This window comes from Oryx dammah, unplaced genomic scaffold (assembly GCF_014754425.2).
Source record: "Oryx dammah isolate SB20612 unplaced genomic scaffold, SCBI_Odam_1.1 HiC_scaffold_25, whole genome shotgun sequence".
Classification (NCBI taxonomy): domain Eukaryota; kingdom Metazoa; phylum Chordata; class Mammalia; order Artiodactyla; family Bovidae; genus Oryx; species Oryx dammah.
The window spans coordinates 91397598-91417478 of record NW_024070209.1 but is presented as its reverse complement, the minus strand read 5'-3'; the positions used below and the strand labels follow the sequence as shown (position 1 = coordinate 91417478).

Genomic DNA, 19881 nt, shown 5'->3' with positions numbered 1-19881 from the left:
AATTAACTTTTTGTATAGCGTGAAATACACACAATAACATTGGTGAGCTGCAAAATTTGGAGAAAAGCCAAATACAACAAGTGAATCAGAACAATTCTATTTACGTGAAGTTTTATAGCAGGACTAGCTCAGCTATGGTAATAGAATCAGAAAACTGGTTTCCTGGGTGTGGGAAGGTCGTAACTCCATGGGGCACAGGAAACGTTTTGGGGTTATGGAGATGTTCTTAAAGAAGTTTTTACATACACATGTACATTTGTTACAAATCCAATGAACTGCACACTTATATTGCACGTGTTTTACTCTGTTTAAATTATACACCAGTTAAAACTGTATCATGAACCTTTAAAAAATCCCCAAGGAAAGAAAGAAACTTAAGTCATGTTTTTTTAATTGGACAAAAGCTAGTCCCCTGGTAATGACAAAGAGAAGCTACTGGCATATGAATTGTTAGAGTACAATGTCTAATTCTTTCATCATCAAGAGAGAATTTGATGACATCATCAATCACAGGAGACTGAAATAATAAACACACAAACTGGCGGGCATCACAGAACCAATACTAGGTTATCTGATTCACGATTTTTCAAAAATCTCAAAATGTTCTGCCTGAAAACTGTCTACTCTCTTAGGATTCGCTACATGAATTCCCAAACCACTATACCATAAACATTATCTCTGAGAAGAGCTGTATAAAATTCCTATGTAATCTTTGTGAAACAAAAGGTAAGGGTTTGTCCTTAATGTCAACCATTGAGTCATATTAAGTTCCTTTTCTGTACACAGAGGATTTCTTAGATTAAGTATCACAAAGGAGTTTTGTAAACTTGGCTCAAATTCCAAGGTCAGTATACAAATAATCTAAAATGATAGTTTAACCACCAGCCAGTGATCTGAATCAATTTTATATTCAAATACTTTTGAGAAAGAGCATATATTTTATGCTGTTATTGATCCTATCACCTTTCTTAGAGTGATCTTCATAATACTGTTTAATTAAAATAATTAATTTCTTCATAACTATACAACTTTTTAGAGTCCAATTAAGTATTTTCATAACAGTCCCTTTCTCTGACACTCACCCTGTGAGTTAGGCTTGGAAGTGGCTTTTATATTTTTCGTCTCTGTAGGAAAAGAGCCCTTTGTACGTTAGAAAAGACGTTAAGTTTTAAGATCTCTTGTATTAAGGCCAGCTTAGGCCAGCTAATGTCCTAAGTCTTTGGGAAGCTAGCTCAAATTGTGTTTCTACTGACTTTACCTTTTCATACGGGGAGATATCCAAGGATCAGAGGTGGCTTACACCACCCCAACCAATGTCTATTACTTCATTTATTACAGTTTCAGTCATGGGGAAGCAGGAGTCAACACAGCATACTCTGTGTACATTCTGCTTTATTTAATCTAGTTTTATCTGTTTCTTTTTATTCCCAGGAAAGAATGAGATACCAAAGGAAAACAATTCAATTGTTATTATTGTTATTGTTTCTGTGGACCTTTCAGAGAATGTATCATTTCAGGTAACTTTAAAAAATTAATGATATTTTATTCTCATGTTGGTAAAGGATCTAGTGTATTCAGAAAGGTGATAAATTTTCCCCCTGAATGAATCATCATCCAAATATATTGATCCAAATATGCCCAATTATATCCAAATATATTAGCATAAACATAGTCTTCAGCATAAAAGTCCTTTGTTTCTAATGTGATCAAAGGTAATGTAATTTCTGTAAGTCCATATGTGCATGGAGAAGCAACGTTAAGCTACCAAGACAGTTACCATGTAATTAATGACTGTAATGTTAGTACATGTTGTAAACTGCCATTTTTACATGGGTGGCATTAAAAAAAAAAAGTCCCTAATATTGGTGACTTCTCACATTAGGTGTGGTATTTGTCCTCCACATATTTGAGCAAGTGGAGAGATTTCATTGGAAATTAGGAAATTTCATTGTTTTTTCTTTTGCTTGGCATGGCTTTTGGCAGTGAAAGAAGAGTCCTAACCGTTGGACCATCAGGGAATTCCCACAAATGTCATTGTTTAAATGTTATTAAGCAAACTTCTCTGTCATTTGTATCTCAAATAATTACTTGTTTTTTTCTGATGTAGCATGCAGTCATAATTGTAATGATTTTTATCATGTTTATTACTGTATCTCTATAACCAACAACGTATTTGGCACCTTGTGTGTGTCTTAGTCTATTTTAAGCTACTTTAACAAAATTCCATAGACTGGTTGGCTTATGAACTACAGAAATTTCTCACAGTTCTGGAGGTTGAGAAGTCTAGGATCAAGGCACCAACAGATTTGGTGTCTGTTGAGGACACACTTTCTAGTTCATACACAGCCATCTTCCCAATGTGTCCTTCAGTAGCAGAAAAGTCTCTGCCATGGGGTCTCTTTTCCAAGGACATCAATCACATTCATGAGGGCTCCATCCTCATGATCTAATCACCTCCCAAAGGCCCTACCTCCTAAAGCCATCACCTTAGGAGTTAGGACTTCAACATACGAATTTGAGGGGTATGCAAATATTTCATATATAACATTACATGTTCATTAAATATTTGGTAATATTAGATGACAAAATTAGGTAATAAAATGAATGGGTTTATAGGGATATAAGTCCTGGGTGTTCATTGGTAGGACTGATGTTGAAGCTGTAACTCCAATACTTTGGCCACCTGATGCGAAGAGCTGACTCATTTGAAAAGACCCTGATGCTGGGAAAGATTAAGGGCAGAAGGAGAAGGGGACGACAGAGGACGAGATGGTTGGATGGCATCACCGACTCAATGGACATGAGTTTGGGTGAACTCCGGGAATTGGTGATGGACAGGGAGGCCTGGAGTGCTGTGGTTCATGGAGTCGCAAAGAGTTGGACACGACTGAGCGACTGGACTGAACTGAACTCTGTCTGCTTGCTAAGTTGCTTCAGTCATGTCCTACACTTTGCGACCCCATGGACTATGGCCTGCCAGGCTTCTCTGTTCATGGAATTCTCCAGACAAGAATATTGGAGTGGGTAGCCATTCCCTCCTCCAGGGGATCTTCCCAACCCAGGGACTGAACCTACGTCTCCTGCATTGCAGGTAGATTCTTTACCACTGAGCCACCAGGGAAGTCCCAGGGAAATAACTCTAGTTATATTAAATGTGGAAACCCTTTATATAAGTTTGAAATTAATACAATGCTTTTCATTTATCCTAAGCACAAAGAAATTACAGAGGATATATCAGTGCTGGTAAGTCTTTATCCACAAATAGGCGATGACGTCTTCTTTGAAGACTAAATCAGTTGGAGGGCAATGGACTATTTGCAAGTCCTTGGCAGGGTAAACCAAAAGGCAGGGCAAACCACAGCAATTTTACAAATTAAGGTATTTACAAGTGGAGATATTTGTTTAAGGTCGGAGTACCAGGAGTCAAAGAGCGAGCAGACTGGCAGGGTGCTATCTCTGATAGAGGAGTGGGACCTGGTTAGAGGAAGCATGTTACAGAAGCCAGAAGCCAGCCTACAGGAACCCTGGATCTTTTAAAGCTCTGGGGAAACGCATGGGAGTTGAGTATTGGCTAAAAGACTCCCAGGTATGAATCACATACCACCCGAAAAATCATGCCATCAGAGTGTGTGCAGAGAGGAAGCTTCCGCAAAGTTTGTCCAAGACTCAGTATCATCAGGTGTCCTCTACTTCTCCCTGTGCTCACGGAAACACACATAGTGAAGTGAAAGCAACTTTCCTTTGTGTTGCTTGCTGTCTTCAGGGTCCTTGTCTCTCTCATGGTTCCATGATTGCAACATCCCCACTAAGACCAAGACTCCAATATACTTGGGTGAGCTGCGCTATATGTGAAAATAATAAAGAAGGTTTTCATGGACCAGGCAGAGTATGTTTTCTCATGGCTAGCAGGGCATCGGAACTCTCCATCACTTGAAAAAGCAGGAAAATCCCAGGCCAAGGTGGGAACATTCCAGGAAAGCCTGCTACGGCAGATGCTTGGAGAAAGAATGGATCAAAATCCTTTCTGCCACAATGTATTCAGTGCAATACAACCTAATAATCATCCTCTTATTAATATTAGCTCTCCTTAGCATCAGGAGTCTATAGCTGTAGCATAGTAATACTTATCATCCAAGGCATTGTTATTGATGGAAGCGGTGCCTGGTAGAATGTCACATCTCAGCCACATTCCAACACTGCAGTTACGCCCATCTGTGTACACAGGCACAAAGACAATCTCGTGACATATGACTCAGCTCTACAGCTGTCTAATCCCCTTATCTCAGCCCAGAATCAGCTCTCCCAGGGTGTCTTAGCAAGAGTGCCATAGAGCTTTTATGAAAGAGGAAAAGCAAGGGCTCAGGCACAATTGCTGGTCTTTTCACCTACTATGTGACTATGGACAAGATAATAAAAGCTGTGCTTCAGTTTATTTCATAGGAGTGGATTGAATTAGATAATACTTAGGAAAGTATTCAATAAGTATTAATGAAAGAAATCTAAATGTATCTGGCAAATTAGGGAATACTCCCCTTAAGAAGGGATATTTAAATGAGACCTAAATGCTATGTGGGAATTAGCTGGTGGAACCTGTGGCATGTTTAAGGGACTAACAAAAGGCCAGTGAGTCTGAAAAACTGTCAATGTGGGGCTAGGTAGGAGAGGTGGGTGGAACAGTGTGAAGCATCAGCTCATGCAGAATTTCGTGGCTCTATAAGGAATATGGACATGATCCTTAGGACAGTGGGAGGCCACTGGACATTGTTAAATAGAATAATGATTGGTAACATTGGAGCTTCAGAAACATGTTATAGGAAGCAGAGTGGAAATAGAGCATGGGTGAAGGTGAAGTCGCTCAGTCGTGTCCGACTGTCTGTGACCCCATGGACTGCAGCCTACCATGCTTCTCGGTCCATGGGATTCTCCAGGCAAGAGTACTGGAGTGGTTTACTATTTCCTTCTCCAAGAAATAGAGTGTGAATCAGTTGAAAAGGGAAAATGCAGGGATAAGCAGAGGGCAGCACATCGCTAATTACATGGATAGAAATATGAAGGAAGGTTGATTATATCGTGCTCTTTACATTTGTGTACCTTGTACACAAACTTTAAAAAAGTGAACAGTGAGGCCAATGAGGAGGCTTCGGTAGTAGCCCAGACAAGGAATGATGCTGACCTGAAGTCGTGTGCTAGCAGGGAATGGAGATAAGGGATGGATTTGAGATGTTTTGGAGGTAAAACCATCAGGGTTTAAGGTGGGTTTGATGTTGGGATTCAGAAGGGCTCTGAGTGGAGAATGACTTTCATGTTTCTGCCATGCAAATCCAAGCAGATTCAGTGAGTTAAGGCAACATAGGAAGAGGACCTACTTTGGGGAAAAGATGATGACTTTAAACATCTTCCTCTGGTAGCAACTGTGCAAAATTCAAGTAGAAGACTTCAGAACACAGTTGGGTATACTAAATTTATGGGAGAAGTATCATTATATATAAGAACTCGAAGCCACAGAAAAATGCCCAGAAGATTGTCGGTTGAGCAAACAGAGAACTTAAGAAAAATCCTTTTGAGAATAATGATCACATCAAGGCTGCTGAGCAGATAGGATATTTAAGGGTAACCTTAGGTAGAAAATAGGAATATATTTTCATTGTGGTAGAAGTCACTACAGGTAAATTTGGGGATGAGGTTGCAGAAAGTTGAGGGAGCTTCCATCTGATAATTGCCATTTTCTCTGTGAATTAGAAGATGAGAACGAGAACTGTGGGAACAGATAGACTCCTGGGAAGCACAGAGAATTACTCTCAGGGTGGAAATCATGATTTTTCCATGCCACAACCATCAAAGTTCATTATTAATTTTCTGCTTCATGCTTATTTTGCATTTTACATTTGATAATACATCTCAAACTCTCTATATATTATGTGACTCTTTGCATTATTTTTCCTAATAGGTCTGTGAATACTCAAACAGAAGAATTAAAGCTATCAGACTGGTTTTTTCCCAAGTAAGAATTCCAAATCTAATACGTGTGAGATTAATCCATAGACAATTAACAGATGGCAAAAATACTGTGACTGGCATTCCAAATGTTGGAGAGCAGATAGATCTTTGATGGTTATTTAAAAAAATAAGCAGTAGCCGAGACTGGAAATGGACATTAGGACCTATGTCCTCCGTGAATGAGAATTCAGATGATAGAAACACAAAGCACCCTAGAATGACGGAGAGTCACAAATGTAAGGGTACATTTGAGATCATTTGATTGTTTCTCCTCATTTCACCAATGAGAGAACCAAAGCCCAAATCCGGTGGGTGGGCTGTCTGTGCACTTCGTGCTTTAATACAACAGCTTTCTTCTGGCCTCTCTGCCTCCATCTTCTTACTCTATGCACCAGTCTTTCACCTTGATGCTGTAGATCTGAGGACCTCTCTCAATTAAAACTTTGAAAGGAGACATCCAGTTACTGGATAATGATCCATGACTCATCCTCCCACAATATCACTACATTTGTCAGATCTAATCATACAAAGCATACCAGCTATTTAAACAGAGGTTTAAGTATAAAGAATTGCTGATTACCATATAGTCGTTAAAGGGCTTCCCAGGTGATGCTAGCGGAAGAACCTGCCAATGCAGGAGACCTCAGAGATGTCAGTTTGATCCCTGGGTTGGGAAGATCCCCTGAAGGAGGGCATGACACCCCAGTATTCTTGCCTGGGGAATCCCATGAACAGAGGATCCTGGCAGGCTACAGTCCATGGAGTCACAAAGAGTCAGACACTTCCAAAACAACTTAGCACCCATGGACAGCCATAAAGTCATTAACTAGGTAACCTGACAAATGGAAAATACAACTCTAAGGTGTCATAGAGGGAACAGCTATAGGAAGTAATTATTTTCCCTGGTTCTGAAGAAAGAAAAGGAAGGGACTGGAATTATTACACCTTAACCTTAAGAGACAAATCTCACAGGGCTTAAACTCCACTGTTGCTCACCTGGTGTGGGTGCCTCTGAGCTGCAAGGAAGCCTCTTGGGGCAGAGAACCAGCCCTTCTAAGGAAGAGCACAGCGAGACTGGTTCTGCAGGTGTTGCAAAAACTGAAAGTTGGATTCAATTGCTCAGGAAAAGAACTGCTATTGCTGTGGTAAAGATGCATTCCTGGAATGGGACTTGCAGGAACAGGACGCAGATAAGAAGCCCACAGGAAACAGAAAAGAGCAAGTTTCTTTTTCCTCCAGCCTTGTAATTTTCCTCCAATGCCCTCTATTAGTAGAGCCTAACAGGGTGCCCATTGGCAAAGGAGAAATGTGATTTGCAATGTTCCAGCTCAACATAATAAAGCAGGGTATACTGTGGTGGGTTTAACTATGAAAGACAATAGCTTAATGACTGATACAGCATCCCCCTAATAAGACAGGTAAGTTATAGCCTCATAATTCAAGGTACTGATCAATCATAACAGGTGAAAAAAGGACAAAACCATATAATCATTTAAGTAGATTGCAAATCAGTTCAGTTCAGTTCAGTCGCTCAGTCGTGTCTGACTCTTTGCAACCCCATGAATCGCAGCATGCCAGGCCTCCTTGTCCATCACCAACTCCCGGAGTTCACTCAAACTCATGTCCATCGAGTCAGTGATGCCATCCAGCCATCTCATCCTCTGTTGTCCCCTTCTCCTCCTGCCCCCAATCCTTCCCAGCATCAGAGCCTTTTCCAATGAGTCAACTCTTCGTGTGAGGTGGCCAAAGTACTGGAGTTTCAGCTTTCGCATCAGTCCTTCCAAAGAACACCCAGGACTGATCTCCTTTAGAATGGACTGGTTGCAGTAGGCTACTTTTAAGTTTCAATCTCCATTCCTTTTTCTTTGGCGGGGTGTGTGTGTGTGTTTAAACAGCAGAGATTTATTTTCTCCCGTTTCTGAAGGCTGGAAATAGAAGATCAAGGTGTTGGCAAGTTTGGTTGCTTCTGAGGTCTCTCTTCTTGACTTGCAGCTGCCTGTCTCCTTGCTGTGTCCTCACAAGGCTTTTTCTCTGTGTACACATCCCGGGTGTCTCTTACTCTTATAAGGACACCAGCTCTGTTGGCTTTGGCCCTGTCCTTATGACCTCATTTAACCTTAACCTGTTAGTTGCTCAGTCGTGTCTGACTCTTTGCGATTCCATGGACTGTAGCCCACCAGGCTCGTCTGCCCCCAAGGAATTCTCCAGGCAAGAATACTGGAGTGGGTTGCCATTTTCTTCTCCAGGGGATCTTTCCGACCCAGGTATCAAACCCGGGCCTCCTGCATTGTAAGCAGGCTCATCTGAGCCACCAGGGAAGTCCCGTTTAACCTTAACTACTTCTCTAAAGGCCCTATCTCCAAATATTCAGACTGGGGTTACACCTTCAACACGTGAATCTGGAGGAGACATTCAATCCATAACAAGCTCTGAAACAGCTAATAGAATCTTTCTTTTGCTGCATGTCAACTCCTATTGCATTTTTCATTTTTTTCATTGATGATCATTAAAGCCGAACACATTTTCATATGAATATTAGCCACTTAGACATTCACTTTTGTAAACTGCCTGTTTATATCTCTTCTCTTTATCCCACACAATGGATTGTCTTTTTCTTATAGATCTGAATACACATAATATAAAATTCACTATTTTAATTGTTTAAAAATGTACAATTTGGGGCTTTCCCGGTGGTCCAGTAGTTAAGAATATGTCTTGCAATGCAAGGGAACTTGGTTAATCCCTGATGCACGAAGACTCCACACGCTGCAGAGCAGCTAAGCCCGTGGGCCATAATTCCTGAGCCCGCATGCTGTAACTACTGAAGCCTGCAGAGCCTAGAGCCTGTGCTCCACAGCAACGGAAGCCACTGCAATGAGAAACCCATGCACCACAATGCAGAGTAGCCCCTGCTCAACTAGAGAAAAGCCTGTGCAGCAACCAGGACCTAGTGCAACCAAAAATTTAAGTAAATAAGTCCTTTAGAAATGTACAGCTCTAGCTATCTAATTCCAGAATATCTTCATCATAGCAAAAAAGAAGCTCTGCCCATTAAGAAGTAACCTCTCATTCCCTGCTCCTTGACAAGCACTACTCTGCTTTCCATCTCTCTGGACTTGACTCTTCTGGATATTTCCTATGAAGGGGGCATAGTATGTTTTGTTATTTTTTTAATGTCTGACTTCTTTCACTTGGCATGTTTTGTTTATTTATTTTCCAGATTTTATTTTTTTACTTTACAACATTGTATTGCTTTTGCCATACATCAACATGAATCCGCCACGGGTGTACACGTATTCCCAATCCTGAACCCCGCCTCCCACCTCCCTCCCTGTAGCATCTCTCTGGGTCAACCCACTGCACCAGCCCCAAGCATCCTGTATCCTGCATCGAACCTAGACTGGTGATTCGTTTCTTATATGATATTATACATGTTTCAATGCCATTCTCCCAAATCATCCCACCCTCTCCCTCTCCCAGAGAGTCCAAAAGACTGGTCTATACATCTGTGTCTCTTTTGCTTTGCATGTTTTAAAGATTCATCTACATTGTAGCATATATCAGTATTTCATTCCTTTTCATAGCTGAATAATATTCCATGGTATGGATATACCACACATCCATTCACCAGTAAATGGATATTAGGTTGTTTCCACTTTGGGGCTATTAAAAGTAATGGTGCTATAAACATTCATGTACAAGTTTTAATTTTAAATCATACTTTCAGTTTCCTTGGGTATATAAGTGGGTTTACTGGGTACATGGTAATCCTAAATTAAACTTTTTGAGAAACCACCAAACTCTTTTCCAGACAGTTACAACATTTTATGTTTCCATCAACAATGTATGAGTGTTTCAATTTCTCTATATCCTTTCCAACACTTGCTATTTTTTGTTTTGCTGGGGGTGTGTGTTTGTTTTTGCTTATGTTATGGCCATTGTAGTATATGTGAAATATCTCATTATAGTTCTGATTTACATTTCTCTAATGACTAATGATGTTGATCTTGAGATGTCTTTGTCTGGCTTTGGCATCAAAGTAATATTGGCCTCACAGAATGAGTTAGAAAGTTCTATTTCTTTGGAAGACTTTGAAAATCTAATTGGTGTTAATTCTTAAAGTGTTTGGTAGAATTCAGCAGTTAAGCCATCTGATCCTGGGCTTTCTTTGTTAGCAGATCTTCAATTACCTTTACTTGTTATAGGTCTATAAGATTTTCTAGTTCTTCTTGAACCAGTTTTAGTAGTTTGTGTCTTTCTAGAAATTTATCCATTTCATCTATAAGGTCTATAATAATGTCCCCATTTCCATTCTTGATTTTAATAATTTGAGTCATCTCTGATTTTTTCCTGGTCAGTTTAATTAAAGGTATGCCAATTTCATTAATCTTTGCAAAGAATCAACTTTTTGTTTCATTGATTCTATTATTTTTTTCTCTATTCAGTTCTCTCTGCTCGTCTTTATTATTTCTTCTTTCTGTTGGCTTTGGTTTTGTTTTTTTTTCCAGTTTTCTCCCTTTTTCCCCTTAAGGTGGAATGTGAGGTGACTAATATGAGATCTTTGTTTTTTAAAACATGGATGTTTACAGCTATACATTTCCTTCTGAGTACTGATTTTCACTGTCTCCCATAAGGTTTAGCATGTTGTATCTTCATTTTTATTTATCTCAATTTCTTTTCTAATTTCCTCATGATTTTGGAGTTTTTTGTTTTTGTTTTTTTCCCTTATGATTTTTTTCCTTTGGTACATTGGTTGTCTAGGTGGGTTGTTTAATTTCCAGGTGTTTATGAATGTTCTAGACTTATTTCTGTTACTGATTTCTCATTTCATTCCAGTATCATTGGAAAAGATAGTTTGTATGTTTCCAGTCACTTTAAGGTGATTGAGCCTTGTCTTATGGTCTAACATGAGATTTATCCTGGAGAATATTCCATGTGTGTTTGAGAAGGACATGTACTCTGTTGTTGGAGAAAGTGTTCTGTGTGTGTCTGATTCGTTCTTTTGCCTGCTCAAATCTTCTGTTGACATCCTAAAGTGAATTTTTTCCTTTCAGCTATACACGTCTCAACTTCAGTATTTCTATTTCATTTGTTTTTATAATTTGTATCTTTATTAATATTCCTTATTTGTTAAGACAATGTCCTTCTGGTTTCGTTTAGTTCTTTGTCCATGGCTTCCTTTAGCATGTTGAAAGTGAAGTTGCTCAGTTGTGTCTGACTCTCTGCGACCCCGTGGACTGTAGCCCACCAAGCTCCTCTGTCTATGGGATTCTCCAGGCAAGAATACTGGAGTGGGTTGCCATTTAGCATGTTAAGCATATTTTAAATGGCTGATTTAAAGTCTTTTTAGAAAAACTCAGTCAATGTCTGGCCAGTTCTCATTTATTTGTTTTCCTATGAGTGGGCTGTACATTCTTCTTTATTTGGATAACTCTTAAATTTTGGTTAAAAACTAGACATTTTGAGTATTATAATAGAGTTTCTCTGAAAATCAGATACTTTTGCCTCCTCGGAGTTTGTTGTTCTTATTTGCTATTGGTTGTTTGTTTGGTTTTGTTTTTCCCCTTTTTTTTAGTTTTCCCCCTTTTTCCCTTAAGGTGGAAGGTGAAGTTATTAATATGAGACCTTCCTTTTCCTATGGTTGTTTGTTTAGTGGCTTTTCTAAACTATTTTTTAAAGACTATTCTTTGTCTTGTTTGGTCTCAGAAGTCTCTGAGCTACCCTTAGGTTGTAGCCAGCGAGTTGTTTGACAGAGATTTCCTTAAAGTGCCTAAAACCTGAGAGAGGGAGGTATTAGAGGGCAGAGGAGGAGGAAGAGGAAATGAAGGAGGAGGAGGAGAAGGGGAAGAAGGAAAAAAACAGAAAAGAAAGGAAAACAAAACAAAGAGAAGATGCTTACATTCTTTAAAGACTGGCTCTGTGTTTGGGCCCGCCTTCAACACAGCCCAGTTGCTTATAACTCTGCCTTAGCTTTCACTTCTTGTGTGCCCTGAGCCTAAATATCAGTCAGAGGTGAAAGCCTAGGATCTTCACAGGTCTTTTCTGACGTTCGTTCTGCCCTGAACATGTGCATGGATTCCTCAGTTCCTTGTTCTTTGTGTGTCTGATTGATGCATGGGATCTTGTCAAAGCCCTTACTTCCCAAAGAACTGTCTTTCAAATGTTTCCTCCCCAGGCTTTCAGCATATATAGTGTTTAACTGAAATCTTTTGACTCAGGTGAAAGGGGCTTGTTCTTTTACAACTTTTTTTCAAGGAATACCCTCCCCTTCAATTCTTAGAGAATGTTAAGTACAGGAAAAAAAGCACTATGAGTCAATCCTTCAAGGAACTCTCAAGTAGCTTAAAAAGATAAACACAATCGCTGGGAATTAGATCCACTCTTCTCCCCGCTCAGTCAGATACCCACACTGAGAACATAATATGGTTTTGACTTTTCAATGCCACTGTTATACTAGGAAAAGCATTGGTGCAAGGCTAGGTTAGAATACCTCAAAGGTTTTCTGCTGTTGCTGCTGCTAAGTTGCTTCAGTAGTGTCCGACTCTGTGCAGCCCCACAGACGGCAGCCCATGAGGCTCCCCCGTCCCTGGGATTTTCCATGCAAGAACACTGGAGCGGGTTGCCATTTCCTTCTCCAATGCATGAAAGTGAAAAGTGAAAATGAAGTCACTCAGTCATGTCCAACTCTTAGTGACCCCATGGACTAGTCCTACCATATTGACTCTTTTTATTTTTTCTTTTTGAGACAACTTTTGCTTGGTTGCTTTAAATCTTTGGCTATCTTCCAAAGTTCTGACAAAGTTGATTCTGACAGTATGCAACAATGTTAACACTGGCCACATTTCAGATTATGAAAACTGGGAAGTTAGTTTTTTAAAATATTGCTTCTGAAAAGAATCAGTGTCCATAGCTTAATATGGTAGATCTTATCTACCATAAGAGAAATTGTTACTTTAGACTTTGGGTGACATTTCAGCTATGCATCCTCAAAGATCTTGGAACAATAATATAATCACTACATGTACTTTTGTAATGATTTCACCCTAATGATGCAGCCATGAAATTAAAAGATGCTTACCCCTTGGAAGGAAAGTTATGACCAACTTAGACAGCATATTAAAAAGCAGAGACTTTACTTTGTCAACATAGATCTGTCTAGCCAAGGCTATGGTTTTTCCAGTAGTCATGTATGGATGTGAGAGTTGGACTGTGAAGAAAGCTGAGCACTGAAGAATTGATGCTTTTGAACTGTGGTGTTGTAGAAGACTCTTGACAGTCCCTTGGACTGCAAGGAGATCCAACCATTACATCCTAAAGGAGATCAGTCCTGGGTGTTCATTGGAAGGACTGATGTTGAAGCTGAAACTCCAATACTTTGGCCACCTGATATGAAGAGCTGACTCATTTGAAAAGACCCTGATGCTGGAAAAGACTGAGGGCAGAAGGAGAAGGGGACGACAGAGGATAATATGGTTGGATGGCATCACCGACTCAATGGACATGAGTTTGGGTGAACTCCAGGAGTTGGTGATGGACAGGAAGGCCTGGTGTGCTGCGGTTCATGGGGTTGCAAAGAGTCGGACACGACTGAGTGACTGAACTGAACTGAACTGAGCCATTTTTGATAAACTGTTTCTTCAGTTTATCATGCCATCAAGGCTCTGGGTTAGAAATAAGGAAATACTGCAATCAGACATAGGCTTTATACATTAGCAATATCTACTACAATTTTATTAAAAGTATTTTGCTCATAATTCTTATATCTTCCTTACAGTGCCGTAAATCGCTCAAACGTAACTACCAGCTGGGCAGCTCCAGTTGTGTGGCATGGCACTTACGATGAAGTGGCACTGGAAAATTATTACGCAAGTCATAAAATTACTGTGGGGTTGACTGTGTTTGCTGTGGGAAGGTAGGTATTGCTGAATGACCTTTATATTCAGGTGTTTTATTTTAGAAAATGGGAGATTATCAATAATCTACCTCAAGAATTTAGAAAAAGTAGAACAAAATAAAGCCAAAGAAAGCAGGAAAAAGGAAGTAATAAAGGTGAGAGCAGAATCCATGAAATTGAAAACAGAAAAGTCTTAGAGAAAAATCAATGAAACAAAAATGTGGTTCTTTGGGGAAAAAAAAAAAAACCCAATAAAATCCATAATCACCCAGGAAGACTAGCCAAGAAAAGAAAATAATGCAAATTACAAATATCAGGAAAGAAACAAGGTATATCACCTCAGACCTTGTAGACTTTAAAACGATAATCAGGAAACAGTATAACATTCTCTACATATCTGACAACTTAGAGGAAATGGACCTTAAAAAGCACAAACAACCACAATTCACCCAACATGAAACAGATCATTTGAATAACCCTATATCTATTGAGGAAATAGAATTTATAATTTTAAAAACTCCCAAAGGGGCTTCCCTGGTGGCTCAGCTAGTAAAGAATCTGCTTGCAATGCAGGAGACCTGGGTTCGATTCCTGGCTTGGGATAGTCCCTTCGAGAAGGGAACAACTACCCACTCCAGTATTCTGGCCTGGAGAATTCCATGGACTGTATATAGTCCATGGGGTCACAAAGAAAGGACTTTCACTTTCAAAGTCCTCAGGCGCAGAGAGTTTCATCAGAGAATTCTACCAAATACTTAAAGAAAAATTAACATCAATTCTACACAATCTTTTTCAGAAAAGAGACTAGAAAGGAACACATCCCAAATCACTTTATGAAGCAAATTCTGCCTTGATATCAAAATCATACCAAAAAGAGTACAAAAAAGTATTAAGTTGAACAATAGTTATCACTCATTAAAATGATAAAGTTACCAGCTTTATAGCAACTTGCTGTTAAATATTGATAGTAATTTATTGTTTAATTAAAAGAAAACAGAAAGAGGAAGAAAGGGAGGAGGAAGGGAAGACTCCTTACCGAAGAAGTTTCCCATGACCTCCTCCCGAGACTCACTGTGGTCTCTTCAAGCTGCTGCCCCAGGATCTGTAACAAGATCCTGGGGAGTGACCCCATTCCGGGGCAGTGCTTCTACCTTCAGGACACAGATGGAGTTTCTGGTTCCTTCCTACACCCTCCTGAATAGAACGCAGGGTCTTGGAAGGGTACTGTATAAGGGAAGGGGCACTGAAACCACAGCTTCAGTAACCTCACCATGAAACCCCGACTCTGTTTTAAAGAACCTCTGAAAGCTCAGGAATAAATGGCATCAATTTGCTCTGAAATTAGGAGTATAGGTGGGACTAACACTAGGAGGATAGATTTAAAGTATCTATATGGAAAATTTCAACATGAATATCTGCTGCAGGAATGAACAATTAAACCAATAAAATAAAACAGAAAAATGCCATGTAAATATTAAAGACTTTCTATTTATTGGCAATAGCACTGTAGAGACCTGTAGGGAAAGACTTCCATAAATGATGTTGGAGAAAATGTCAACACAGGAAAACTTAAATTGTACCTTTATAGCGTATCATGTACAAACATACAAACATCAATTACTAGGTAGTTTGAAGACCAATAGTTAAAAGAAAAACTGTATCTTCACGAACTCAGGATAGAAAAGGATTTATTAATCAAAACATAGAAACTACTAATCATAAAGGACAAGACTGATAAGTCTGGCTGCTTATGAGTGAACTCTGGGAGTTGGTGATGGACAGGGAGGCCTGGCGTGCTACGATTCATGGGGTCGCAAAGAGTCGGACACGACTGAGTGACTGAACTGAACTGAAGAAAAAATCAGAGAAACACAAACTGAAGGCCATTTTACAAAATACACGGTCAGGGTCATGACCAACAAGAAGAGAAATTGACAGTGTGGAAGAGACTTGGGAGACTAGAAGAGACTAGTGACTGAATGCAGTGTGTGTTCTGGATTGGATCCTGGAAACCAAAAAGGTCATTAGGGAAGCTGGTGAAAATCACATAAAATCTGTGGTTTAGCTAATAGTCGTTTACTACTGATAATTTCCTAGTTTTGATGAATGTACTATGGTTATATAATATATTACTATTAGGGGAAGGTGGGTAGAGCATATGTGGGAACTCTGTCATATATCTGCAACTTTTCTGTAAATCTAATGCTATGCTAAGCTTCAGTCGTGTCTGACTCTTTGCGAACCTATGGACTGTAGCCTGCCAGGGTCCTCTGTCCATGGGATTCTCCAGGCAGGAATACTGGAGTGGGTTGCCATTTCTTTCTCCAGGGGATCTTCCCAATCCAGGGACTGAACCAGCATCTCTTAAGTCTCCTGTACTGGCAGGCAGGTTCTTTACCACTAGCACCAACTGGGAAGCAGGCCTTGCTAAGAGCCAGTGTAGTAAGTCTAATAGCATTCCAACATAAAAAATATTTTAAAAATTGAGGGAAAAAATGTTTGCCATTGTAGTGACAGTAAGGTTTTTTTTTTTTAATTGTAAATGCCTGATATTAAGCTTTTGATTGATTGCTGAGATATCCATTTTATTTATTTATTCATTGGCTACAATGTACAGCTTGTGGGATCTTAGTTCCCTGACCAGGGAGAAAACTTGGGCCCTGTGCCCTAAAAGGGCAGAGTCGTAACCACTGGACCACCAGGGGATCCCCTGAGATACCCACTTTAAAGACATCCATCTCAAATAGAAATATTGCTTACTAGCTAAAGAACTAGATAAAGAGCCAAGTCCCCACACCCATGAAATCTTCCTTTTAGAAAGTCCTGAGTGATCTGATCTACATAAATGACCACTTGCATGACCCCGTTTTTCCCCCTCCCTTGCTTTAACTTCCGCTTTTACGTTTAAAATTTGTCAACAGAGTGAACTTGCAAAACCCTAGGCACCCCACCCTCAACCCAGTAAAGGCAGAACCCTAGGACCTTTGTGTTTCTCTCTCTTTCTCTCTCTCCCACCACCTCCAACTTTTGACCTCACTGTGTGGCCCCAGGCATGCCACGTATCCTCTAGGATTTGTGATTAATAAAGCTTATTTTCTCAAAGTTCCCTATGGTTGTTGTTGAGGTGCTCCTTGAGATTATAATAAGAATGACAAAGACTGGTCCAGCCATAATGTAGGCTCTGGTGATGTCTGGTGGGAAGTAGGGATGTCTTACCACAAGTAGTAGGGACTCCAGTGAGTGCCCCCAGGCACTCCTAGCCGATAACATCACTATCAATAGGCAGAGACTGACACAAAACAGCCCCACATCACATCATAGACAAAAATTAACTCAATGGATGATAGACTTAAATATGAAAGATAAAACAAGAAAGCGACTAGAAAAACATATAGGAGAGTATTTTCACTACTTTGAGGGGGCAAGGATTCCTGAAGTATGACACAAAAGCACTAACCATAAAAGAAATATGGATAAATATGGACTTTGGATTTGAGTTGCTAGCTTCCAGCTCAATATAATATTTTAAGTGATTTTTTTTTCATAATGTACCTAATAATTTTAGATACTCCGAACTAGAGTTTTCTCCTGACTCCATCTGTTGTATTTCTTAAGACTCTGATCAATATCCAGAACTTATTTCTAGTGATCATATATATAAGCATCATTTGAACTAGTCACATATATTACCTTTTCTTTTTTGAATTTACCTGAGGCCATTTATTACTACAAGAATCCTTAACTGGCTGGAGAGATTGGAAATGAGACAGTTTACCTTCAGCCCAGCAATCTTAGCACCATATTAAAGGGCATAGGGCAAAGTAAGAAACCAGGACTGACGGCAGACACAAAGCGTGTCGCCTCTGACTTTTTATGCATAACTAACTAAGCAAGCCACAGGCATCAGTAACTGTTCTTGCAATGACCTATGACCTTTCCTGCCTACAACCTCTAAAGCAAGTCCCAGCTGCTCTGATAACCCTGAAAATTCAGGCTTTTGTTTTGTGCTGGGCACGGTTCAGTTTTCTGATCTCACCAAGTTTCATTTCCTCTCGTGAGAAATTCCTCTTTTCTCCTCTGATCCATAAAACCTCACCAGGGAGAGGAAAGGCAGACAATTTCACTTTTACACTACTTAAATACAACTCAAGAAGCATATCTAATGTTTGCTTCCTTAGTAGCATTTTTCGATAAAACTACAGTAAGTGTAATTTAAATAGTATGTGTTTCACTAACATACAAGAAAATGAACTTAATTGCTTCTTATTTGCTTCACAGATACGTTGACCATTATTTGCACACATTTATAGACTCAGCTGATAAATATTTTATGGTTGGCCAGAAAGTCATCATTTATGTCCTGATAGATGACTTCTCTAAGGTGCCCTGGATAGATCTGGCTCCCCTCCGAATGCTGAAAATTTTTGAAATAAAGCGAGAGAAAAGATGGCAAGACATCAGTATGATGCGTATGAAGACCATCAGTGAACATGTTGTGGATCACATCCAATATGAAGTTGACTTCCTCTTCTGCATGGATGTGGATCAAATCTTTGTAAAAAAATACGGACTGGAGACTCTGGGGGAGTCAGTAGGTCAGTTACATGCTCATTGGTATAAGACGAGTCCTGCAGAGTTACCTTATGAGAGGAGTCAGTTATCAGAAGCATATATACCTATTGGTAAGGGGGACTTTTATTACCATGCTGCTGTATTTGGCGGTACTCCCGTTCAGGTTCTCAATATTGCTAGGGAGTGCTTCAGAGGAATCATGAATGACAAGAAAAATAACATTGAGGCAGTGTGGCATGATGAAAGTCACTTGAACAAGTATTTTTTCCTCCATAAACCCACTAAAATCTTGTCACCAGAATACTGCTGGGATCAGTCTGGACCTAATAGTATTACGAATGGCACTTTCAAACTCTACTGGGCTTTTAAAAATTATGACTTTCTTAGACAGTCAGTGTAATCTTATAGTCCTTTCTTTGTGTTGCTGAATCGGTCTTGTCTTTAAAAAATTAGTACTTGACAAATTTTAGCACCATAAAAATAATCACTAATAGAATGACAAACTCACCAACACAATTATATTCATACTTTTCATCACCTTTCTTTTTGAATCATATAACATAGGATATAGCAGTAACAGAATGAATATATTGACATCAGATGGAAATATAGTGTTCTCATACCTTGTGTGAATTTTGAGGAAGTATTTTTTTGATCACATTGGACAAAATAGAATCTGTCAGGAGAAAATGAAATCTGAAATATTTTCACTGATCCAGCTAGATATATATTTCTTATATTGCTTAAGGAAAGGGATAATCTAGGGGTATGGATAAGGGAAATCGGTGCAACTATACTAATCTACACTCTATGTAAATAAATTGTGAGGACATTAAAGCTGCCACCAGATGGGCAGACAGTTACTAGAAAACTGGGTTATTCAAAAAGAACTGTTTTTTTTTTCTTTTTAACTTTTTAATTTGTATTGGGGTGTAGCCTATTAACAATGTTGTGATAGTTTCAGGTGAACAGTGAAGGGACTCAGTCAAACAAATAGATGTATCCATTCTCTCCCAAACTCCCCTCCCATCCAGGCTCCGACATAACATTGAGCAGAGTTCCATGTGCCATACAGTAGATCATTGTTGCTTATCTATGTTTAATCTAACAGAGTGTACATGTCCATCCCAAATTCCCTAACTATCCCTTCTGCCCTTCCTTCCCACCTGTGGCCATATGCGGGGGGCGCTTCGCAGAAAGAGAGAGGCAGTGGAACTTCCCTCAGCAAAGCCGAGGGGTCCCAAGGAGAGGTGAGCCTGCTGTCCGCCAACCCAGCCCCTCGGCGAGGGACAGAAAATCACGCAACAGGGGTTCCATCTGAGCAGTTCCGCTTTATTGCCACAAACTCTTGGTTTATATAGGCAAGCAAGGGGGTTCTGTGAGGGACCTCCCATAGTTGCACCAATCACGTTAAAGGT

The 19881-nt window shown here is 39.7% G+C and overlaps 1 protein-coding gene across 1 annotated transcript; it reads left to right on the top strand.

Annotated features, from left to right (window-relative positions):
• The first annotated feature begins 3268 nt into the window (after positions 1-3268).
• Positions 3269-18863, top strand: LOC120852292 (N-acetyllactosaminide alpha-1,3-galactosyltransferase-like). The gene is made up of 4 exons (XM_040225707.1): positions 3269-3333; positions 5948-6001; positions 13772-13909; positions 18170-18863. Exons 1-4 carry the CDS (start codon positions 3269-3271, stop codon positions 18861-18863), a joined length of 951 nt encoding a protein of 316 aa, XP_040081641.1.
• The last annotated feature ends 1018 nt before the right edge of the window (positions 18864-19881 follow it).